This window comes from Dipodomys merriami, unplaced genomic scaffold, assembly GCF_024711535.1.
Source record: "Dipodomys merriami isolate MVZ:Mamm:240054 unplaced genomic scaffold, mDipMer1.0.p SCAF_19, whole genome shotgun sequence".
NCBI classification, from domain to species: Eukaryota; Metazoa; Chordata; class Mammalia; order Rodentia; family Heteromyidae; genus Dipodomys; species Dipodomys merriami.
This window is the reverse complement of record NW_027203270.1, coordinates 31,110,721-31,135,802: the sequence shown is the minus strand read 5'-3', so window position 1 is coordinate 31,135,802 and position 25,082 is coordinate 31,110,721. Positions and strand designations below refer to the sequence as shown.

Sequence of the window (25,082 nt, the reverse complement as noted above, 5' to 3'; positions counted from 1 at the left end):
CTTCTCTCTTCTTTCTACCTTCCTTTCCTCTTCCCCTCCCCTAGACTTCTTATCTTCCCTCCTGGTCTAGATCCAGGACTCTCAAATGGCTCACCTCTTTGGCTTTCTGTCATTGTCTCTGGTTCTCCCTCCTTCCCTCCCTGAATCCTATAGTCTTTGCTGCACTTAGGGTGGGGCCACCACTATACCCCACTCAGGAAGAGGTGAGGTTGTTCAGATACCAGGAGTTACAGACACCCAGTTGTCCCTGGGATGGGAGAGGTGGGAACAGGATCCACCTCTCACTTCTGATGCCTGCTGGAGGGTCCTCAGAGTGTATGTGAATGATTTCCTAAGAGATTAGATTATAGGGTCCACAGCCAAACTCAAGTTCCATCCTGGATGTTTACAAGTCTACCCTCCTTCTTCCATTCCCTTCTTTCCAGTTCCTCATCTGCTTGAAGCCTGGCCAAGAAGGCTTACCTGCTTCAACGGCTGTATTCTTGAGTCCATAGAAGCCTAATCAGAGGGCTGGGAATATGGCTTAGTGGCAGAGTGCTTGCCTCACATGCATGAAGCTCTGGGTTCCATTTCTCAGTACCACATACACAGAAAAATCCAGAAGTAGCACTGTGGCTCAAATGCTAGCCTTGAACAAAAGAAGCTCAGGGACAGTGCCGAGGCCCTGAGTTCAAGCCCCAGAACTGGCACAAATAAAAAAGCCTGACCAGAGTGGCCAGCCTGGCAGTCATGGTGGCTGGAGCCAAAGTGGGTGGGTGTATGGTGTTTGGGGGTTGGCCATCGCAGACCACCTGGATCTATGGCTCTGAGAGGTGCCCCAGGCCCTCCCTAGGGCTCACTGAGGGAATAGAAAGGCTGCTGCTTTTCCCTAAGGAAGAGGAGCTGGGGAGGGAGCCCATAAAAGGAGGGATTGTATGAGGGGAAAAAAGAACCCAGTGAGAAGAGGAATGACTTTTCAGGGAGGGGGCGTCTGGAGGAAGAAGACTCAGATCTGGAAACAAGCTTAGGATCTCTGGCCTGGCCAAAAAATACCCCTGCTCTAAGCATCGCATACATCTCCCTTGATCTTGGCAGCCTCTGTCACCAGGGCAGCACACAAATCAAAGCATGCTGGCTTGCAACCAGTTTAAAGGGGGAAGGGGACTCTTGGGGACTTTTCAGGCCCCCAGGGACAGGTGTCACAAACCCTGTTACCCCTCTGTATGGTTATGCCTGGGGTGGGGAGATTTGACCATTCACCCACAGAAGGGAAGAAGGGATGACTGGCAGTTGGAACAGGAAAAGAGAGAGAGTAGGGGCTGTCCAAGATGGTGGGGGGAGGGGTGCCTCAAATAGTTGGATAGACTTGGGCTTTTGGCCCTGTGTGTGCACTGTGCACCCCTGATCACGGCCCCCACAAGTGGCCCTGTGGCTTTTCCCAGACATTATCCTGCTGTGGTCACAGAAAGCTGATGACATGACCAGCCGAGGGGTTGACAGATCTGGCCTCTGAACTCACCCCTTAGCTATGCCCCCAGGACAATGGGGTTCTTTCTGCACCAAATGGGCAGGAGGGACCCTGTCATAGGCTTGTGACCTGGGGGACAGTGCTGCCCCAGGGCTTGACTCGTCATGGTCACACTGAGGGTCACTGACTGGCCCTAGGCCAGGGTGGACCCAAGAGAAAAAAAGGCTGCCCTTTACAGCTGCCCCTCAAGACTTCTTAGAGAAGTGATCCATGGTATCCCCACTTTCAACAGGTCAATGTCTGGGTCCTGAATGGCAGGCATGATCCTGAGCCCAAAAGGCACCTGCCCAGAGCTGACCTGTCTCCAAAGTCCAGCACTCACATTCCTTGCCTGGAAGACGAAGCCAAGGATAAAGAAGCCAATCCTGGGGCCTTCTGGAGGTGTTGGCAGCCATCTGGAAACTAGGGTGAGAAAGGAAAGGCCAGGAGAGAGTCATGCCCTTCCCCTCCTCTCTCAGAGACCCTCATTCTCAGCCAAGGAAGCCACACACACACACACACACACACACACACACACACACACACACACACACACACACACACACACACACACACACACACACACACACACACACACACACACACACACACACACACACACACACACACACACCAAACTAACTTAAGCATGTGTGGCTCCATCCCATCAGGAGACTAGGAGAACTTGCTGAAGGGCAGGGAAGAAGGAGCTCATTGCTCAGGCCAGAATCATCCAGTACCTGGCAGGGGCTCCATGGAGATAAGTACCTAGGGGAGCTTCAGGAACTTCCCAAAGACTGACACAGAAGGTCCTGCGATGGAAGACACAAGATTTGTTCCCCCAAGTTTCTGACTCGAGCCCCAAGTCCATTTGCCCACCCCCTCTTTGCATTTCTCCCATACCCACCATCCCTGGGTAGCCTGAGAGATCAGTGGGGGGCAGGAAGCGTGGTCCTGAGGCTCCAGGCAATTCGGACAGCTGTTCTGCGCAGCTGCTGGGAGCTCTGGGGGCTGCGGGGCGGATTTGATTTGATTCAGGCCCCAAAATAGCCATTGTAGCAGGAAGCAGCCCCCTCCCCCAGCCCCTCCAGGACACTCCATCCGGGGGGCTGCTTTGACACCTTAGAGGTTCTGCCCCCTCTCCTCCCATCCATTCCTCCCGCCCTTCTTTCTCTCCTTTGCCCTAAGCTTTTTTCCTCCAGCCTCCTCTGCTACCAGCCCATCTTCACACTCCCTCCTCCAGGAAGCCTGCCCTGGTCACTTAGCCAACGCTAGCTCTTGGCCCACACACGATCCCAGCTCCTCCCTCCCCACCCCTGCCTTGCTGTTGGGGGGTGGTGGCAGTGAGGGGGGAGGTCTAGGGCCAGGGGGGAGCTGTGGCTAGGCACAGGGAAGGCTGCAGAGGGCACACAAAGACGCGGGCTGCCCTGGCCTTTGATGAGTAATCGTGATTCCCTGGAGCCACAATTCTACTCGGCTGCTTGGGCCCCCCTCCGCTCCCCCCTGCACGCCTCAAATAAGACACGTTTTTGTTTGAAGGACACAATGCGAGAAAATGTCACCCAGGGGGCGTGCCCCCTAGCCCCAGCCCTGACAACCGGAGCTCATAATCACACAGCAGCCCCAGCAGCTGGCAGAGCTGAGGGAGGGGTGGCCCTTAATGGAGGGAAGGGAGGAGTTACCACCTTCTAGGGTTGAGGACTCTCAGCCTTCAGTTGTCTGCCTCTCTTGGCTGGACAATAGCTTCCCAGGGCTAGGTTCTCTTTCCATCAAAACCTGCCAGGGTCCCTGAAACCAAGGGGCAGAAGAGCCTCAGAGGTGCATGGAAAGCTCTAGAAGAGGCAGCACTAGAGAACTGCTCCAGAGTTTTTGGAAAACACTATAAAGAAAGAAAAAGAGCCAGACACTAGTTTAAAGCTAGCCTGGGCTGGGTGCTGGTGGCTCATGCCTGTAATCCTAGTTACTCAGGAGGGTGAGATCTGAGGATCATGGTCCAAAGCCAGCCCAGACAGGAGAATCACCAGAAAACCAGAAGTTGTGTCTCAAGCAGTAGAGTGTGCAACTTGAGCTGAAGAACTGAGGGACCCAGGCCCAGAGTTCAAGCCCTACGACCAACAACAACAACAACAAGAGCTAGACTGGTCAGAAAAGTCTATGAGATTTCATCTCTAATAAACCAGTAAAAAGCCAGAACTGGAAAAGTGGCTCAAGTGGTAAAGTGCCTGCTAGGGAAGCAGAGAGTATAAAGCACTGAGTTGAAGCCCAAGAACCAGGAGGCAGGGGAGGGAGGGACAGGAGGAAGGAAAGGAGGAGAAAGTAAATGTTGGGCATGCCAGTAGATGCCATGTCTTCAGTTAGGATGTCAGAGATGGGCTATGTGACATTATCTTTACATGGCTCAAAACTGGATGAAGAGAAGCATAAATTTGGGACAAGAGCCTTTCATACAAATATCCGGCAAAAAGCTGTTAGTGGAGCTCAGGTGGTAGAATGCCAGCCTTGAATGAAAAAGCTGAGTGAGAGTGCAAGGCCCAGAATTGAAGCCCTAATATTGGCCCATAAATGTAAATCAGTCTAATTGGGGGAGGCAGGTAGATTATAGAAATGTATAAGAAGCATGATGGGTGATCTGGAGGTGTGGCTCAAGTAGTAGAGCACATGTCTAGCAAAGCTCAAGGTCCTGAGTTCAAACCCAAGTACTACAAGAAGACAGAGAAGGGAAGAAAGAAGAAGAAATCGTAAGTTTGTCTGAGCCATGGGAAAGTAACTGAGGAGAATGGAAGGATCTGTATGTATGAGACAAATGTTTGCCTTGAGCTTCTCTTCAAAGAGGAGTCCAGGTTCTCCAAGCAGCAGTCCGGGTTGGAATTCTTGGCTGGGAGGCTGAAATTTACAAAACAAAGGACACTGACTGAAAGAACATGGGCTGCTCAGAAGATGGGGAGAAATGTGGTGTGGACAGGTCAAGAAGCATGCTGGGAAATGAGCTGAGGTGGAGAAGCGAGGGTCAGACCATGAATGGACTTGGAAGCCTCATTATGGCTTTGGATTTATCTTTCGGCCACGAAGCTACAGCCAAGATTTTAGAGCAGAGATGTACATAATCAGATTTGTGCTTGAGAAAGAGCTCTCTGGCAGCAGAGAAAGAGAAATGATAGATCAGAGAGAGGACAGACTGGAGTCAGGAAGACCAACTGGTTCCGGAAGAAATGTTGAAGCCTGGGCAAGGACAGGGGCAGCGGGAGGGATGATATGAGCATGTTCCTGACGTAAGCCTGTCTGGAGATTTTAGCTGCAGGAATCTGGAATAGGGGCACGTGAGAAGAGAGGAGTTGATGCTAACACCTGGACTTAAGGCTTGAATTATCGAGGGAGGCTGGGGTCACCCAGAGAGGAAGAACAGCCTGGGGATGGGATAGGAAGTTCAATTTGGGGTGTACTGGGGTGCAGATGGAGAAGCCTGGCTGAGGGTTAGAACCAACTCTAGCCTTGGGAACTAAACGTTCCCTAGAGAGGGACTCAGGTAATGCCAAGTGCCTCAGAAGCTGTCCAGGAAGAGACAGGGCTGGGCTGCCTCAGGGCTGCCTGGAGGAAAGGCTCCAGGTTGGGGGAGGGAACCAGGACCGGAAGTCCTGCAGTGGAAACAGCTGGTGTGCACCTGCAGAAATCAGTGAAGGCCAAGGGTAGAGGGCCTAGGGGCAGTCAGTGCTAGGAACCAGTAGACTTCACCATCCCCAGGGTTGTGTGTGAGAAAACATCTGGCTAACTGAACTTTAACATGTTGCAAATAGGGAAATGGAGAGTAAACCAAACTTGCCAAAAATGCCTCTCCAAAATGCTCACTCTGTGACCAGGAGGTAAGTACTGATTTACTTTTGATTCATGTGTGATGCAACTATTTCTGTAGAGCAGAAAGCACAATGGCCCACCACCCACCATGTATAAGGCAAGAAAGAGATAGCCAGACCTGGAGAGGTCAAAGGGAAGTGTTCCGAGCAAGGCCTGGGACAGCACTCCCTACCCACCTGTAGACGGCTCCCACGGCTCCCAGTCCCTAGGGAGCATCCCCCTGTAGTCCACTCAAGGACGCTGGCTCCTCCTAGTGGCCATAAAGAACATTGCTTTCTGTCCCAGAGGGCTTGGTCCTTCTTTTTTTTTTTTTTTTTTTTTTTTTTTTTGTCGGTCGTGGGGCTTGAACTCTGGGCCTGGGCGCTGTCCCTCAGCTCTTCAGCTCAAGGCGAGCGCTCTACCACTTGAGCTACAGCGCCACTTCCGGTTTTCTGGTGGTTTATTGGAGATAGGAGTCTCATGGTCTCTCCTGCCCGGGCTGGCTTTGAACCGCGATCCTCAGATCTCAGCCTCCTGAGTAGCTAGGATTACAGGCGTGAGCCACCAGCACCCGGCTAGGGCTTGTTCCTTCTGACTCATCTCCAAACTGAGCCTACCAGTCCCAGTTGCCTGTCTCCCAACAGACATTCTGCCTGATATCAAGACTCGGTCTTCTGCCAGGTGCCAGTGGTTCATGCCTGTAATCCTAGCTACTCAGGAGGCTGAGATCTGGGGACTGTGGTTCGAAGCCAGCAGGAAAGCCCATGAGAAGCAACAATAATAACAAAAAACTAGAAGAGGAGCTGTGGTTCAAGTAGTGGAGTGCTAGCCTTGAGAAGGGGAAAAAAAAAAAAGCAGGAACAGTTCCCTGGCCCTGAGTTCAAGCCTCAGGACTGGCACCAAAAAAAAAAAAAAAAAAAAGTGCTGGGCTGGGAAGGTGGCTCAGTGTAGGGTGCTTGCCTTGCATACATGAGGCCCTGGGTTTGATTCCTCAGCACCACATAAGCAGAAAAAGCTGGAAGTGGCACTGTGGCTCAAGTGATAGAGTGTTAGCCTTGAGCTAAAGAGATAAGGGACAGTGCCCAGGCCCCACGACCAACAACAAAAAAAAGTGTTGTCTTCTTCCAGGCCAAATTTTAAGGCCATAATGGAAGTATGTCCTTAGGGTATGGTGACGGAGTAGTAGGCTACAGTCCATACCTGTCCATACCTGTCCCAGTCAACCTGAGATTTCCTGAGGACAAGAACCACACTGACTTCCCTCGTGTTTCCTTAGGATTCCACATGGTGTCTCCAACACAGTAGTGCTCCATAAATGCTGTTCAAACTTTGAGCCCACCCATCCCCATTCAACCATCCACATACCCCAGTTGAGAGTGCCCACACTCTTTGAACCCTTGGATTCTATTCATCACGAAATCAGCTCCTTTTCCCCACCCTCTTTCCCTTGTTTCCTTTTGTGATGTCGAGGATCTAACCCAAACCTAGTCCTTACTCATGTGAAGCAGGAACTCTAGCATTGAACTACATCCCTCACCCTCATCATGAAGTTCCTTAAAAGCAGTTCTGGTTTCTGCTGTGTGGTGTCAGTGCTAGAGAGAGGTTATCAGCAGCCATCTGTCTGTGGTGGTCTACACCTGGCCCCTATCTGTCCTGGCCCTAGCCTCCTCTCCTGCCCAGCTCCTTTCCACGATGTGCCAAGGGCAGGGATAGGAGGACTTTTCTTTTTCCCATGTAGAGTTACCTGTGAGTGGCATTGGAGAAACATGTTTCCTCCTTCTTGGCTGGGAGCAGAAGGAGAGAGTCCTCTGTGAGGAGGGCACTTCACAGGGAACAGGGCTAGGTGCTAGGACCACCAACCTCAAGGTGCTTTTGTGAATGAGCTTGGTGAGCCATACTAAGAACTGCTTGCTTGGGATTATTTCCTATACTGTCTCCTTATTGCTTAAGCCCGTGCAGCCTGCTTGTCTGTTACTTGTAACAAACTTCCCACCTCACCCATCCCCACCTCACAATATAACCCCACGAGACAAGGTTCTCCTCTTCACTATGTTCCCAATATCCAGCATATCTGGAACATGATAGCTTTACATCTGTGTTAAATGCATGAAGAGAAAGGATTGCATACTTTAAATACTGCTCCCTTATGCTGGCATTGAGCTAGAGAAAGGGCTCAATGTAAGATATTACATACAAACCACTCTTTCTTATAGCTTGGAAAACCACAGGTTGTGTTATCACCCATATCTGACATTTATTAGCTGTGTGACTGAGAGCAAATCACTTCTCTGAATCCATCTTGTTTTTTCTACACTGGAGATATGAAAAAAAGGCAAAATAAGATGATATATTTAGGAAGCAACCGGCCCACAGTAGGTGTTTGACAATGTATGTTTTTTTCTTTATTTATTTTTTGGATGGTTGTGAGGCTTGAACTCAGGGTTTAGGTGTTGTCCCTGAGCTTTTTCACTCAAGGCTAGAACTCTACCACTTTGGGCCACAGTGCCACTTGTGGTTCTCTGGTGGCTAATTGGAGATAAGGGTCTCAAGGACTTCCCTGCCTGGGCTAGCTTGAAACCACAATCTTCACATCTCAGCCTCTTGAGTAGCTAGGATTACAGGTATGAGCCACCAGCACCTGGCTGATCTACTTGTTCTTAACCCCAATTCATACACCTGGTTGGGGAAAAGGGCTGGAGAGGAACATGTTCTATGTAGTAACTAGCCAGATCCACTTTCAAAGGCAATGCACCACAGCTCCACTCTTCCTAACTTTGCCTCATTAGATGGCTTATCCTTCATCTTCTCCATCTCCCCATCTCCAACTAACCAAAGCCAACACGAAGCCTTCATGCCACCTGGCTTTTCCCATTCCATTTTCTTCTCAGAATGTAATGTGGGGAAAGGGAAAGAAAATAAAACTTAGACATGGAAGATCCATATTCTGGTCCAGTCTGGTTCTGATGTAGTGAGTAACCCTGAACGAATCATGTAACTTCTGAACTTCAGTATCCTTATCCATAAAATAGTGGATTTTAATGATGCTCAAATGAAATGCTACAGATACACAGAATTGAACATTATAAAACACTATGCAAGCTGGGCACCGGTGGCTCACGCCTGTAAACCTATCTACTTAGGAGGCTAAGTTCAAAGGATCATGGTTCAGAGCTAGCCCCAGCAAGAAAGTCCATGAGACTCTTATCTCCTATTAACCACTAGAAAACCAGAAGTGGCACTGTGGCTCAAAGTGGCAGAGTGCTAGCCTTGAACAAAAGAGCACAGGGACAGACAATGTCCAGGCCCTGAGTTCAAGCCCCACAACCAACAAAAAATAAATAAAATAAAATACTAGGGGCTGGAATGTAGCTTAGTGGTAGAGTGCTTGCCTAGCATGCATAAGACCTTGGGTTCAATTCCACATAAACAGAAAAAAGCTGGAAGTGGCACTATGGCTCAAGTGGTAGAGTGCTTATCCTTGGGCAAAAGAAGCACAGAATCAGCACCCAGGCCCTGAGTTCCAGTCCCAGGACTGACAAAAATAAATAAACAAATACTTGGACTCTTCCTGCTTCAGCCTCCCATGTACATTCTCACATCCAGACAATACTAAGGCTATTCTTACAGATGCTTGAGCACTGTCTCTTGAACAATGAAAACATCGACCTAAATTTGCAATTCTCATAAACTCCAGAGGTCAAAGGAAAAAGGAGTACTTGGTTAGGAAAAAGGCCATTTGACTGTGTCAAAGGGGGACAAAGAAGATGGGTGGAGAGACTACAAATGTAGGGAAATTAGAATCCCATCCTAGTAGAACCACATCTAGGTGTAGTTTTATTAAAATGAAACGAATATACATTTTCTTTTTGCCCAATCCTGGGGCCAAAAAAAAAAAGTGCTGGGTGCCGGTGGCTCACACCTGTAATTCTAGCTATTTGTGAGGCTGAGATCAAAGGATTGAGGTTTGAAGTAGCATGTGGTCCCTGTGTTCAAGCCCCAGGACCTAATTCTAGCTATTTGGGGCCTGAGTGCTGTCCCTGAGCCTCTTTGTGTTCAAGGCTAGCCCTCTACCACTTGAGCCACAGAAGCACTTCTGGCTTTTTCTGAGTAGTTTATTAGAGATAGTCTCAAGAAGCCAAGTGCCAGTGGCTCACGCCTGTAATCCTAGCTACTTAGGAGGCTGAGATCTGAGAATCACAGTTCAAAGCAGCCCGTGCAGGAAAGTCCATGAGACTCTTATATAAATCACTCAGAAAACTGGAAGTAGTGCTGTGGCTCAAGTGGTACAACACTAGCCTTGAGCTAAAAAGCTCAGGGACAGTACCCAGGCCCAGGCCTGACCAAAAAAAAAAAAAAAAGTCTCATGTATTTCCTGCCTGAGCTGGCTTTGAACCGCTATCCTCCAATCTCGGGCTCCTGAGTAGCTAGGATTACAGGGGTGAGCCACCAACACCCACTATACATCTTCTGTGTAGTATCCTAGCTTAAAAAACAAACAAAAAAACCCTGAATCTAATCATGAGGAAACAACAGATAAATCCAAAATGATAAGTATTCTGTTGTTTTTTTTTTTAATGTAATGTCAAAGGAAGGTTGAGGATATTTTGAATTAAAGGAGGCTGAAAAGAAATGAAAAATAAATACAACACTTCATTTTAGACTGTGTACTATATTGGAAAGGAGTGCTATAAAATTCATTACTGGTTCAACTGACAAAATTGGAATGCAGAAGGTAGATTACATTTACTCAAGCAAGATGATGTCCTTTTTTTTTTTTTTAATAGAAAATACAGACTCCTCTCTACAGAATGGTGAAAGGGAGACTTGTGTGGATGGGGGGGGGGGGGTAGGGGGGAGGAGAGGGAGAGGGAGAGGGAAGGAGGGAAAGAGAAGAGCAGGGAAAGGACAGGAAGGAGAAGGGGGGAGGAGAGAGATCAACAAAAAAAAAAGCAAAAGGGGCAAATTGCTATCAAGTGACTTGGAGAAAGGATACACATGTGTTCTTTGCACTATTCTCACAACTTTTCCATAGACAAATGTTTAGGGGAAAAAAAGTGCTGGGTGCCGGTGGCTCACACCTGTAATTCAAGCTATTTGGGGGGCTGAGATAAAAGGACCGAGGTTCGAAGCAGCGCGTGGTCCCTGAGTTCAAGCTCTAGGACCCGCGAGCCTGTGCACGCGCACACACAGATTGTGTCCCAGAGACCAGGGCTCTGCCGACTTGGTGGTGTATGACGTTGAATGAATCTCTTCTTGCAGATGGTTTTCTAAGTTCCTCTGTGGTAATCAAAGTCTCACCACCTTGAGCACAGGACTATCAGAGCTTCAAAAAGCATATGATCCCTAGCTTCTGTAAGGTCTCTAAGCAGACAGTTATGTATGTCATCACAACTTTGTCCAAAGTGCCCATTCGAAGTCTTTCACCAACTATAAATTTACTATAATCATTTCTGGGCTCACACCCTCCTTCCCAGAGCCCTAGAGTGGCCCCTCCGGCAATCCCTAGCTCAGGGTCACGACAGGCACGTGCATTTATTCCCCCAGGAACTACAACTCCCAAAAGGCTGAGCGGCAACATTCCACCGTCTACCACCAAAGAGAAAAGGGTTTCCTGCGCGGGCTTAGCAGCTGCATGGCATTTTGGGAGTTGTAGTTCATCTACCGCAAGTCTCAGAGCCGGCAGAAGGCTACAAACCACGTTTCCCAGAAGTCACTGCAGCCCGCCCCACCAATCGGAGACGCAGATCTTGGAGGGAGGGCGGAGAAAGAAAGGAGCTGTCTGCCGCACGCGCAGTGGGCACGACTGGGAAAATTCATGTGGAGGTCAGAGTGGAAGCAGGTGAGACCTGTGCGGGTGCCGTAATGCCGCGGTCCCGCTTTTGTCCCCTTCACACACGCTTTGGGCGAGTAGGGTGCATGCGTGGGTCGACTTTATGCGGGATAGGAAAGGGGCTGATGTGAGAATGTGGCAGAAGTTGCGAAAGGGTTGGCGAGGTGTGTATGGGGGCAGGGTGAGGAAAAATCCAGAAGCCATAGAAATGGAAAGGGCCAGGAAGGAAGGTGAATCAGCGGGAGTAACCTGCGGAATCTGGAACTTTGGGGTCTGGGCCGGAGGGAGGAGGATTGGGGGCACAGCAGACGACGTAGGGGCGGGGCATTGCAAAGTTCAGGCTAGAATGGTTTAATAGTTGCTTCCCTCCACTCCCATTCTTAAACACGGCATGGTGAACTCAGCCTCGCCTTCTAGAGGTAGACTTTAGATGTCCTCATCCCGACCTGCCACTTAATAGTTGGCTGTCTTGGCCTCTTCATGTAACACCTCTTTGGCCCTCCGTGTTTTTGTTTGTGGTTGTGATGATTACATAAACTGTCTTTAGAAGACTGCCTGGTAGGAATGTTTGCTGTTACTGATATTTTTTTCTCATCATCATCACCATTTTTTCCAAGCCAGAATGGCACACGAAATAGAAGTTCCAGGTGGTACTCAGTTCTCTATAGGCCTCCTTACCCTTATTGAGCCAAGTATCTCAGACTCCTTCGAGAGATTAAAAAGAGGGACTGGGAAGGTGGCTCAGTGGTAGAGTGCTTGTCTTGCATGCATGAGGCTCTGGGTTCAATTCCTCAGCACCACGTATGCAGAAAAAGTCGGAAGTGGCACTGTGGCTCAAGTGGTAGAGCGCTAGCCTTGAGCTGAAAAGCTGAGGGACAGCGCCCAGGCCTAGAGTTCATGCCCCACGACTGGAAGAAAAAAAAAAAGAGAGAGAGAGAAAAGTGGGGGGGGGTGGGGGCTGGCTGGGAATGTGGCTCAGTGGTAGAGGGCTTGTCTAGAATGCATGAAGCTCTGGGTTTGATTCCTCACTACCACATACACAGAAAAAGCCAGAAGTGGCACTGTGGCTCAAATGGTAGTGTGCTAGCCTTGAGCAAAAGAAGCTTATGGACAGTGCCCAGGCCCTGAGTTCAAGCTCCAGGACTGGCAAAAAAAAAAAAAGCAATCTGGGTACTAGTGGCTCACGCTTTGTAATCGAGCTACTGAGGCTAACAATGGTTGTTTGAAGCCAGCCCAGGCAGGAAAGCACATGAGACTCTTTCTCTCCAGTTAGCCATCAAAAAACTGGAAGTTAAGGTGTGGTTCAAGTGGCAGACTGCCATCCTTGAGCAGAAAGCTAAGGGACAGTGACTAGACCCTGAATTCAAGCCCCAGTGTCTGCCTACACACAAAGCAATTGCACAAGCAAAAAATGGAGGGAAAATGATGTTACTGTTTGCAAGACACCCCGATTTGTTAGGTGTCCCTCTGTGGGCGATTTAGAGCTCTTGAGAGTAAAGAAGTGATGTTGGGGCTCAGAGCTGACTTTCTGTGAGGATTTGGGATTTATGTTTATGTTGTTTTTTACCCCCTTAGGTGTGAGTGGGTCCAACAGAAGGAAACATGGCTGCCAAAATATTTGAGTCCATTGGCAAGTTTGGCCTGGCCCTAGCTGTCGCAGGAGGCGTGGTGAACTCTGCCTTATATAATGGTGAGGCACTGGGGATATAGGGTGACTTCATTGGAGACTATTAATGGTAGCTGTTGTTCAAGAATGTGTTTGTAGCCAAGAGGGCTTACCTAGTGCTACCCCACACAATATAGTTAGTTGTACTACTATCAGAGGCCCTGTCTTGCAAATTGCCCATTTTCTTGGAGCCATTGTTCAAAATGGCCTTCCAGCCCAGATGCTGGCTGGATAACTCTAGCTGTTTTTGTCAACTTGAGATGCATTGCTTAGCTTTGAATGGTTTGGCAGTAGTTTTTTTTTTTTTTTTTGGTCCGGTCATAGGGCTTGAACTCTGGGCCTGGGCGCTGTCCCTCAGCTCTTCAGCTCAAGGCTAGTGCTCTACCACTTGAGCCACAGCGCCACTTCCGGCTTTTTTCTTTTTTCTTATGTGGTGCTAAGAAATCGAACCCAGGGCCTCAGGCATGCAAGGCAAGCACTCTACCACTGAGCCATCTTCCCAGCCCCTGGCAGTAGTTTTAAGTTGGCTTTTCTTCCCTTTACTACATGGAATTAGGATAAGTTGCTTCTGCCTCTTTAAGCCTCAGCTTCTTCTACAACAGTGGAGTTGGACTAGTTTATCACTAAGACACCAACTCTGACATTCTATAACTTTTTACCATTGACCAACCTAATGTATAGCTTTTGGACAAGAGGATTATTTTTCAGAAGATATTTAGACCGAGTCCTAAACTCCAGAGGGGAAAAAACAAAAACAATGTAATTAGAAAGGCTTGCTTGACTTATATGGGATGCTTTTTTTGGTGGTCCTGGGATTTAAAGTCAGAACCTAGAACTTACTGTTGGTACTCAACCACTTGAGCTATACCTCCAGCCGTGCTTTTGCTGGAAATGGAGGCTCGTGAACTTCTGCCTGAGCTGGGCTTGATCTTCAGTCCTCCTGATCTCAGCCCCCTGACTAGCCAGGATTATAGATATGTAGATACTGTGATCCTTTTGATGAGATCTAGATAGTCACCATCTCTGAATTTCTCTCTCAACCAACAAGACAGCTCAGTATGCCCTAAAACTTTGAAGAAACAATTATTGGATGTGATGGTACCTGCTTGTAATCCTGGCACTCTTTTTGTAGGTACAGGCAGAAGGGGTACATTAGTAAGAGGGACAAGAAGGAACCCTTTACATTTCAGGATTCCCGTAGAGACTCTAGGAGTGTTAGTTAAATTGGAGCTACATTAGATATGTAATAATTGGAGATCTTTGTGTCACTTGGAATTGTGTTAGTGGGATTTTGTGAGTGGGATGGTCAATTAGAAAATCAACAAGACTTGGAGATGTAGTTGGTAGAATTCTTGCCTACTAGCATGTGTAAGTCCCTTGGTTCAATCCCTATCATCACACAAAGAAAAGAAGAGAGAGAGAAAAATAGGAAGATGAGAAAATGAGTGGGCCAGACAGGCAGTGGTCTCATATCTATAAATTGCAGCTACTTAGGAAGTAGAGTTTGGGAGTTAGAGACCAGCCCAGACAAAAAAGTGAGAACCCAATCAACCAATAAAAGCTGGGCATGGTTTATACCTTCCATTCCCACTTCTTGAGAAGCATACAGAGAAGGATTATGGTCCAGCCCAGCTTAGGTGTAAATGGAAGGCCTTATCTGAAAAATAACTAAAGTGGGCTGAGAATATGACTTAGTGGTAGAGTGCCCTGGGTTTGATTCCTCAGTACCACATAAACAGAAAAGGCTGGAAGTGGCGCTGTAGCTCAAGTGGTAGAGTGCTTGCCTTGAGCAAAAGAAGCTCAGGGACAGTGCCTAGGCCTAGTTCAAGCCCCAGGATTGGGGGGGAAAAAAAAACCAAACAAACAAAAACACTGAAGCGTGGGGTGTACCTTAAGTGGGAGAGTATCATAAACCCTAAGTTCGATTCCCCCTCCCCCCAGTACCACCAAGAGAAAAAGGAGAAAGCGTGTTAAGGAACAGATCCCCTTACCAAAGTCCTTGGAGAGTCATATGGGACAGGAAGTCATTATTTAGTTTTGTAGATTTTTAGAAGCTTCTACAGCCCAGGAATTTGGTCGGCCAGAGCAGGAGAGGGGCAACTTGATAAATGAATAGAAAGCAGCAGAGACCCTTGAAAGGCAGATCCTTTTGGTCAGTTGTGGATCTTGAACTCAGGGCCTGGGCACTGTCCCTGAGCTTTTCTGCTCAAGGCTAGCGCTCTACCACTTGAGCCACAGCGCCACTTCCGGCTTTTTTTTTTCTGCTTATGTGGTGCTGAGGAATCGAACCCAGGGCCTCATGCATGCAAGGCAAGCACTCTATCACTGAGCCACCTTCCCAGCCCCAAAAGGCAGATCCTTTTGGCTAAAGGGTAAAGGAGTTTTTCTGACCTGTCATTATCCTTCCTCCCTAGTGGATGCTGGGCACAGAGCTGTCATCTTTGACCGATTCCGTGGTGTTCAGGACATTGTGGTAGGGGAAGGGACTCACTTTCTGATCCCTTGGGTACAGAAACCAATTATCTTTGACTGCCGCTCTCGGCCACGTAATGTGCCGGTCATCACTGGGAGCAAAGGTGAGTGTTGCCTGCGGTGAAGGAAGTGTGGAAGGGTGCTGTGCTAGAAGCATCTGTAGGACACCAAGGTCCAAAAGAGATTGAACTTTACATCATACTAATTCATAGTGCGTTTGCCCAGGAGAGTTTTATATGGGTTCAGAGGCAGAAATGTGTCATTAAGGTATACACACAGAACAAATTTAGAGACATGTACAAAGATGTAAGAGAGGCATGGTGATGTAATTTTAAAGAATTCTTAAATATGCCTTTTTTTTCCTTCAGTTCCCCCTTTCCCATCAGCTCTTGTTCCCCAGAGTGAATATCTAAACCATAGTCCCTGGCCCTTGTAGTGGAATTGCCCTTTGCCTTGCTTTCCACGGCCTCTGCTCCAGCAGTGCAGCACTCAGATCGCTGTCCATAGCCTGGTGTCTGACATGTCCCACCGGATTCCCAGTCAGCCTGGAATGAATGCCCATCACTCTTCTCCCCAGTCACTCACAGATGGGCTCTATAACTAACACTCGATGCCCTCCATGTCATTTCTCAGCAGATGTTAACTTCCTCTGACAGTGCTAGGGTTGGTGCCGGTGTGTAGGGTAGAGGGGTAGAGAGATGACAGGCACCTTTTTCTTGCCAGTCCTGAGCTTGAGCTCAGGGCCTGGACATTGTCCCTGAGCTCTTTGTCCTCAAGGATAGCACTCTTCCACTTGAGCCATAGCACCACTTCTAGCCTTTTCTGATTAGTTTATTGGAGATAAGAGTCTCATTGACTTTTCTCTCCTGGCTAGCTTTAAAACAAGATCCTCAGATCTCAGCCTCCTTAGTAGCTGGGATTACAGGTGAGCCACCGGGGCCCAGCCAAATGAGCCTTTGAGAAGCTGAGTCTTGGAAGTGAACTATAGAGTCTGGGAAGGGCCAGAGCCAAGGCCCTATGAGGTATAGGGGAGTACAGAGGAGAGTCACCAACGCCCCCAGGTCTGCGAAGGCACCCATAGGAACTAAGTTCTGAGTAGGGTCCTGTTGTGTGATAGGGTGAGGTGGAGGCCGAGAAGGGGTCATAGGGAAATGGAAAAATCTGTCTAGCTCCTGGCCAAGAAATTGCAGTAGCCTTCTTTAAAAGAGTAAGGCGGGCATGAAATACATAACCTAAAAGCCTACTTCTAGACTTGCCACCTCTTAGGGAGGTGGTTTTTGTTGTTGTTGTTGTTGTTGTTGTTTTGGTCTGAGACCAGGACTCAAACTCACTGACACTGGCTTTCACTCATTGGCTGAGTTACCACCTGACCCACAACTCCAGCCCGTGGGATTTCTTTCTGTACTGGCTTGGCAATGTTCCGAGACTACCTTATATGTCCGTTCAGTGATTGGGCCTTTAGCTCTGTGGAGGCTGTAAGTGAAAGGTATCTCCCTGCAGCCTGTGGGAAGGTCTGGATAATCTGCCTGTTAACACCCCCCCTCACTCTGCCCATGGCTTGCCTGTCTTTGCTTTAAACCCTTTGCCAGAACCATTCGTGCCCTGGGAGTACCAGGCTTTCTTTCTACCTTCAAGAAATGATCTGAGAGTGAGTATGTGGGAACCCATATATCAGTTACATATATTACAGGGTGCGCTTCCCCCACCATCCCTGCATCATCCCCATTCTCAAAGCAAAGGAAATTCTAGTTGTTTACGATTCCATCAGACCATAGTAACCAGCAGCGTGAGATGGGTCCAGGGCCCAGTCCTGAGGACTGCTGGCTAGTCAGTGCTGTTTCCACCAACCCACTCTAACCTACTAAAGCTGTCTCTGACTTGGGCACATTCACTAGGCCTTGAAAAGGCCTTAGCATGTCTAGTATTCCAAACATTGCATGGCTGGCAGCGTGTCACCTGAATTGTTCCTGTCAGAGAGCATCCAGGATGTACCGAGAAGCTAGTGTCATCACTGACACCATTAAGCAGTAACTCCAGTGTCTGTCTCCTACCCTAAGATTTGCAGAACGTCAATATCACACTACGCATCCTCTTCCGGCCGGTTGCAAGCCAGCTTCCTCGTATCTATACTAGCATCGGAGAGGACTATGATGAGCGCGTGCTGCCATCCATCACTACAGAGATCCTCAAGTCTGTGGTGGTGAGTTGATGGGACCTCCTACCCAGAGCACCCAGAAATGGCTAGGTGGCCATAGGAGCTCTGCAGGGGCCGGGGGGGGGAGGGGAGGGGGGGGATGTCGGGCTTGGTGGCATGGGAGGGATCTAGGGTTTAGCTGGTTTCATGGTACTTTTTCTGCTCCTTTACTAACCTGACTGGCTTTCCATCCATCCTTTTGAAACCAGGCTCGCTTTGATGCTGGGGAACTGATCACCCAAAGAGAGCTGGTCTCCAGGCAGGTGAGCGATGACCTCACAGAGCGAGCAGCAACCTTTGGGCTCATCCTGGATGACGTGTCCCTGGTACGTTCTAGGGCAGGCCAAAGGGAAGGGGCTGCATTTGGTGATTAGCTACCTGACTTATTTCTGGGCAAACATGGTTGGGTCCTGCCTCCCACTTTCCTAAATGAGAAATGGAAATTTCTGGATGACATTAGGGTCTGTTTTCTGCCATCTGCCATACACATTTTTATAACCTCCCCCAAATGGTCTGTAACCACCAAATGGTCTGATATTCCCCAGAACTCCCTAGAAAGCAATACCTTATTAATCATGTTTGGCACCAAGAGAAACTGCCTGGTAGAGACCAGAGAGCAGCTTGGTAGCCTTTCTTCCTAGCACAGATCTCCCTTCCTGACCTCTGGGATTTCCCAGCACAGGGTCTGAAGTAAAGTGAGTTCTGGGAGTTCCCAGTGAAAGGTGATAGAGTGCAAATGAGTAGATCTGTTCCCCAAGGCCTGGCATGGTGGGGAGGGGGACAGAGGACATTGCCGAGGTGTAAGCTAGCCTCTTGAGACATTATAGTCTGTGTATTTATGTGACATTGAATGTCATAACTCAGACAGAAAGCAATACAGGCAGGATAGCATTTCAGGTTGAGGAGGTGAGGGGAAAGGGGTCGTGTTTCTAGATTCTCTGGGAAAAATCACTTGGAGTGATTTGTTCGGGTAGTGAAGTAGTGTGTTTCCTGTTCAGTTCTCCTGTGCATCGCTAAGGAAAGGTGGGTTTCCCCTCTGCATCTGTGCAGCTGTTTAAACAGTGGTTTTGAACACCCCCTACTAACCCTGAGCGCTCTGCTCCACCTTGCCTCTTGTTCTAAGGACAAGGATGTGGGGCTCCCTCTGTTGGCAGCACATCAAGCTGCAGCTCTTTGCTGCTTTGAAGAACCCTGGCTCAGGCTCTCCCCACTTACTATTAACCCAAGCACCTTGGCTGTGAGAACACACTAAGTAAAAACCTGAGGAAAAAACTTGGCATTTCTACTAGACTCTGACCACACACTCCATTCTGGGGAACTGTGGGCTGACCGCAAGAAACCATATCTAAGAGGCGTGAGGAGAAAATTAGATTTCCTGGGGAATTTGCTGCCCTCAGCTGGCCCTTTTAGAAATGAATTTTATTCCTCAATTATATAGTTCATTTTTCATTTCTCAAGATCATGTTTTCTTACCCAAACTTGGAGCAAGAGTCCAGAAATATATCAGAGTAGAGCAGCTGCAGTTTTAAGAGTTAGGAGGGTAATATTAAAAACTCTGAAAGATCAGGGGGCCAGGATTTACTCCTCAGAAGGTTGAACTCTGCTTATATTTTTTAAAAGCTGCTGTTGGGAGGGTAGAGGAGGAAATGAAACAAATACCATTGATAGCAAAACCAGTGGTCTTCCTTTGTTTCCTTTTCAGTTGAAAATTGGATGGGGAAGTAAACTGCTCTAGGCTAGGCAGTTAGGAATCTGAAGTCTAGTTCCCATGGTGCTTATCTTTAGAGACAGCCACTTCAGCCTGGTCTCCTTATTTACGTGATTAGGGAAGGTCTAGGGATAATCAGACTTAAACCCTCACCCTGACCAATGGCTTTACCTGCCTCCTGTTTTCTTTTAAACCCTTTACCAGAACCACTCACATGTTGGGAAGGCCATGATTTGTACTCCACTTTCTCTCTCTTCCTGTTTCGTGGTGGAGGAGCTGTGAGAGAGAAGGGCCTGGTTAATCCATAAGCAGAAAACATCAGGCTCTTGGATCCCTGGGAACTGGCGGCATCCTCCTCTCTCAGGGGCTCAACTTTCCATCTGGTGTCCTTTGGGTCTTTGAGGAGGGCATCAAAGAACTTGAAAGGGCACTAGCCTAGTCAGTAGTAAGGGGTCTTAGAGCCCAGGTCTTCTCTACAGGAGTGTCAATTGAGTAGATAACCTTCTGGTACCCATAGACCTGTCAAGAGTCTGGAGCCAGGGGTGGGTTCTGTGTGGTGTGGCCACACATAGAATGGTATGTAGGTGCAATGTAGGTACCCAAGGATCCCAAGGTGTAAATTTAATGTGGATTAGGGAGTGGAGGTGGGAGAGTGTCTCGCCATGCCTCCAGCTGCTAGAGCCATTCCTGGCCTCTTCCAGCAGCCAGGGAGGCCTCTCAGTGATGCTGTCTAAGCAATTATACTGCCTCAGCTTGTGCTCACTCACTCTCCCTAGACACATCTGACCTTTGGGAAGGAGTTCACAGAAGCAGTGGAAGCCAAACAGGTGGCTCAGCAGGAAGCAGAGAGGGCCAGATTTGTGGTGGAAAAGGTGAGCATTCAACCAGATGGTAGGAGTTCTTTCCCTTTCTCCTGTGCGGGGCTTCCCCATCTGCTGGGTGGCCTGGAAATTCATCATCTGTCATCTCTTCTTCCGGGATAATCGGAAGGAGATTGAAAGAACCTTAGTCCTGCAATTGGTTCCAGAGTCTTTGGGGGCCAGTCAGGGATATGTGAACTTATGTTCCTAAATCACTGAAGGGTCATTTTTTTTTCCCACTTGCCCAAGATCAAAAACTGTCTTACAAGTAAAAATGTTACTCCTAGAGTATTTTCAGCTCTGCTGAGAAGTCATTTTTAACCATCATATATAGTGAAAGCTGACAGCAAAAAAGATCAAACGTTACACTAGATGGGCTATTGTCACTGGGTTTTTGTGTGTGTGTGTGTGTGTGTGTGTGTGTGTGTGTGTGTGTTTTCTATTGCTAAATCCGTCCAGATGTGTCAGTGATGGAACACAATGCATTTGCATTACAGCCTGGTCTTCCTGATGTTTGTAAAGGCTATTTATTTGCTGTCCCTTTGTTCCCATCATTTTTCTGTGTGTGTGTGTGTGCGCACGTACGTGTGTGGGCATGTGTGCACCATTCCTGAGGCTTGAATTTAGGGCTTGTGCACTGTCCCTAGGTTTTTTTGCTCAAAGCTAGTGCTCTACCAATTGAACCACAGCTTCACTTTCAGCTTTTTGATGATTAATTGGAGATAAAAGAGTCCTGACTTTCCTGCTTGGCTGGCATCAAACCACAATCCTCAGATCTCAGCCTCCTGAATAGCTGGGGTTACAGGCATGAGCCACCAGCACCTGGCCACAAATTTTTTTTCTTTTTTTCTTTTTTTTTTTGCCAGTCCTGGGGCTTGACCTCTGGGCCTGAGCACTATCCCTGAGTTTCTTTTGTTCTAGGCTGGTGTTCTACCACTTGAGTCATAGCGCCACTTCCAGCTTTTCCTGAGCAGTTTATTAGATAAGCATCTCAAGGATATTCCTGCCCAGGCTGGCTTTGAACCAAGGTCCTCAGATCTCAGCCTCCTGAGTAGCTAGGATAACAGGCATGAGCCATTGATACCAAGCTGCCACAAATAATCTTCTTCCTCCTCCTCCTCCTCCACCTCCTTCTTTCCTCCTCCCCCTCCTCCTCCTCTTTTTAATGTCAGTTGTGGGGCTTAAACTCTGGGCCTGGCCACTATCCTTTAGTTCTTCACTTCAAGGCCAGTGCTTTACCATGTGAGCCACAGTGCCACTTCTGGTTTTCTGAGTGGTTTATTGGAGATAAAGGTCTCACAGACTTTTCTGCCTGGGCTGGCTTTGAACCTCGATCCTCAGTTCTCAGCCTCCTGAGTAGGATTACAGGTGTGAGCCACCAGCACCCGGCTCACAAATTTTTTTTTTTTTTTGTGGGAGGGGGGGTCCGGTCGTGGGGCCTGAACTCTGGGCCTGGGCGCTGTACCTCAGCTCTTCAACTCAAAGCTAGCGCTCTACCACTTGAGCCACAGCGCCACTTCCAGCTTTTTTCTTTTTGCTTATGTGATGCTGAGGATTTGAACCCAGGGCCTCATGCATGCAAGGCAAGTGCTCTACCACTGAGCCACCTTCCCAGCACCCCCACAAATATTCTTAATTCATGACCTTTTAATCCTTAGAGAAGAGGGCTGTATTTGATTTGGGAAAATGTAAGCTCCATGTGGGCAGGGACTTGTTTTGATCTGTGCCTGCCATGTCTCTAGAGCTTGTACCAAGTCTAGCACTGCCTGGTGGTACTAGATGTACAGTCCACATTTGTTGAACCAACACCTTAACAATTTCAAAATGTGTGTTGGGTTGTGGATGTATTTTATCTGGATTCCAGCCCTAGTAACATGAGAAAAAGAACACTTGATTTCAGAGAGGTACAGTACTGTATTCTCCCACATTCTAAAGGTCGTATGTCCCAAATAGATTTCATCCTGTTAGTATTAATATGGGAGGCCAAGGTAATCTCATTTGGTTCCTGGTCGGAGTCAGCCTAGTTCACAGTCCAGTCTCTTGGGAGAGACATGTAGACTGCTCTTTCTTTAGCTCTATTAAATGGCGTGTGTGTATGTGTGCGCACATGGTGCTGGACATCAAATCTACTTGCTAGGCAGGTGGTTTACTACTGAGCTGCACCTCAGCACAGCTCTGCTCATTTTGACTTGGAACTGGAGGGAAAGATAGATGAGCTATCTTTCCTTTTCTCCTTTTCCATGGCCTTAGATTCTCCTGGCTCGATATTGTTGACTGGATGGAACTGCTGTTGGTTTTGAAGACTTTGAAATAAGACAGATACATAGCCAACAGAAGGCTGGGAAGGTGGCTCAGTGGTAGAGCGCTTGCCTTGCATGCCTGAGGCCCTGGGTTTGATTCCTCAGCACCACATAAGCAAAAAGGAAAAGGCCGGAAGTGGCGCCGTGGCTCAAGTGGTAGAGCGCTAGCCTTGAACTGAAGAGCTGAGGACAGCGCCCAGGCCCAGAGTTCAGGCCCCATGACCGGATCCCCCCTCCCCCCCCCAAAGAAAAAAACAGCCAACAGAGGTCTATCCCAACAGTGTCAAAAAGAGGGTGACTAGAACAGTGTGCTAGTTGACTCAGCCACAAGGGAAAGAAGTTCCCAGGGTGTCTTCAGGACCCAGCAACTGTATCTGTCCTGGTCCTGTAGACTATAACCTGACATCCAGTTCCCTGAGGTATGCTCTTGGTCTTGGTCTCTTCCACTTCTTTAGGCTGAGCAGCAGAAGAAGGCGGCCATCATCTCTGCTGAGGGCGACTCCAAGGCGGCCGAGCTGATTGCCAACTCCCTGGCCACGGCAGGTGATGGCCTGATTGAGCTGCGTAAGCTGGAAGCCGCGGAGGACATTGCATACCAGCTCTCGCGCTCACGCAACATCACCTACCTGCCTTCAGGGCAGTCTGTGCTTCTCCAGCTGCCCCAGTGAGGCCTGCCCTGCCTGTACTTCCTTGGGTCAACTGGACCCCAGCCCTTAGGATTCTGAGCAGCACCCCAGAAATCACTGTGAAATTTCATGATTGGCTTAAAATGAAGGAAATAAATCACTTCCGATCTTTAATTATCCACTGAAGCTCTTTCATTCTCCTCTCCATCTACCTTTTTTTTTAAAAATCCATTTCTCTACCAAAAATTGCCAAGTGCCTATACAGACTGGCTCTGGTTCCTTTGGAGCCTGCTGGCGCTGGCAGTTGGCAGAAGGCAGGGCAGTGTGTGTGTGACGGACGGACAGGAGCCCAGCTGGCAGCCAAAATAGACCTGTAGCCTTCATCCTGTCATTTACTGAAGACTTGAGGACCATGCCACGTGCAGCGAAAACAAGGATCAGCCCTCAGTTTTTCCAACCGTTCCTGTACAGATGCAGCTGAGGAGGTGCCGGGGAGGGTCAGAGAGGAAGTAGTTTGTCTTTTACCATGAGGCTGATTCCTTCTAAGGTTCGACCGGCGGAAGCAGGTGTGCATAAGCCAGGGCATGGAGTGAGGGATCTGCCCCTATTGAGGTGGGTGGGCCTGATTTTGCTGCCCCCCAGGGTCCTAAAACTGAGATGGACTTGGATAGTAGGAGAGGCCTGGACTGAGATGTGAGTCCTGTTGAAGACTTCCTCTCCACCCCCTACCTTGGTCCCTCTCAGATACCCAGTGGAATTCCAGATTGAAGGATTGCATCCTGTTGGGGCTGAACTGAGCCTGCCTGCCAAAGACGTGTGCGTCCTGCGTTCCCGCTCCAAGTCTGCCCTTCCCCAGGGCTGTGTGCTGTGTGTGGCGCTGAGAAGGAAACAGTCTTGGGAAGCAAACAAATGTGTGTAAACCGCTGTCAATAAATGACACCCAGACCTTCCAGCTGTCTTAGGGGTTGGTTTTTGTTTGTGGGAACTGTGGGAGCAGAACAGAGCATTCTAGCAGTGTGTGTGTGTCTGTATGTGTGTGTGTCTGTGTGTGTTAGCTGGGAACAAATATCCAGCAAGGCAGAAAAGAGGTTTCAGAAGGTGCTTTGTACTGTGTTCAGGATCCCACTCTAGTGTGAAGTAAACTTTGTAGGTGTGCTGGTACTGGGGCTTGAACTTGGGGTTATGTGCTGCCCTCTAATGCTTAACCCTTAAGGCTGACATTCTGCCCCTTGAGCCACACTTCCACTTCTGGATTTTGGTGGTTGATTGGAGATAAGAGTTTCATGGAGCTGGGCACTAGTGGCTCACGCCTGTAATTCTAGCTACTCAGGAGGCTGAGATCTAAGGATTGCAGTTCAAAGCCAGCATGGAGCAGAAAAGTCTGGGAGACATTTATCTCCAATTAACCACCAAGAAACCAGAAGTGGCATGGTAGCTCAAGTGGTAGAGTACTCTCCTTGAGCTGAAAAGCTCGGGGTCAGCACCCAGGCCCAAAGTTCAAGCCCCCACTGCTGATGGAAAAAAAAAAGTGCCTTAGCATTTGACAGGTGTCCAAATTATGTATTTAGGATGGTGATAATAGAGACCAGGACTGAGAAATGAACTGTCCATCACCTACCTCTACGTGTTGCGGAACAGCACAGAAATATTCAGTGAGCCAGCACATATCTTGCCCGCACCAATCTCTGTTCTAACCTGAATTCTGCAGTTCCTCTCCCAGAGGCCCAGAAACCACGGTCAGCTGGAAAAGAAGAGGACCTGATGCACAGATTGGGTGTACAAGTAAGGACTGAGGTCTCCTGACACCATAAACTCCATGCAGGGCCTCTCAGAAGGGTCTGGCCCTTTCTATCTTTGGGAACAGGGCCACTGTGTGATGGGCTCCTGACCCTCCGCTGAACCTCGTGAGCTGCCACCCAAGCCCCCCATCTTGTCTCCTCCTAGCCACATCCATCTCAGGCTTCTGTCTCTTCCTGCTGTGTTTGCTGTTAAGAATGGGAGGCCTGCAAGTGATGAGGTGCCTGGACTCAAAGCATGTGAAGGACTGCAGCAGAAGAGCATAATGCCTAAATAAGTTCCAGACGGGCTTCCACTGAAGCCTTCCTCCTTTCC

At 48.6% G+C, this 25,082-nt stretch overlaps 1 protein-coding gene across 2 annotated transcripts; it reads left to right on the top strand.

Annotated features, from left to right (window-relative positions):
• The first annotated feature begins 1,811 nt into the window (after positions 1–1,811).
• On the top strand, positions 1,812–23,149 carry Phb1 (prohibitin 1). Of its 2 annotated transcripts, none has more exons than XM_070028309.1 (7): positions 1,812–1,914; positions 12,720–12,834; positions 15,225–15,386; positions 17,340–17,482; positions 17,686–17,802; positions 19,961–20,056; positions 22,800–23,149. In XM_070028309.1, exons 2-7 carry the CDS (start codon positions 12,747–12,749, stop codon positions 23,010–23,012), a joined length of 819 nt encoding a protein of 272 aa, XP_069884410.1. In that variant the 5' UTR covers positions 1,812–1,914; positions 12,720–12,746; the 3' UTR covers positions 23,013–23,149. The 2 variants fall into 2 exon arrangements, with proteins under 2 accessions (XP_069884410.1, XP_069884409.1); XM_070028308.1 differs by lacking the exon at positions 1,812–1,914 and adding an exon at positions 11,076–11,153.
• Positions 23,150–25,082: the final 1,933 nt, after the last annotated feature.

What these genes read in the sequence shown, in the direction of transcription:
- Phb1 (XM_070028309.1), top strand. Translation starts at nt 12,747, where the DNA reads ATGGCTGCCAAAATATTTGAGTCCATTGGCAAGTTTGGCCTGGCCCTA. An exon ending in TCCTGGATGACGTGTCCCTG is followed by an intron (nt 17,803 to 19,960) that starts GTACGTTCTAGG and finishes CACTCTCCCTAG; the next exon opens with ACACATCTGACCTTTGGGAA. An exon ending in CCAGATTTGTGGTGGAAAAG is followed by an intron (nt 20,057 to 22,799) that starts GTGAGCATTCAA and finishes CCACTTCTTTAG; the next exon opens with GCTGAGCAGCAGAAGAAGGC.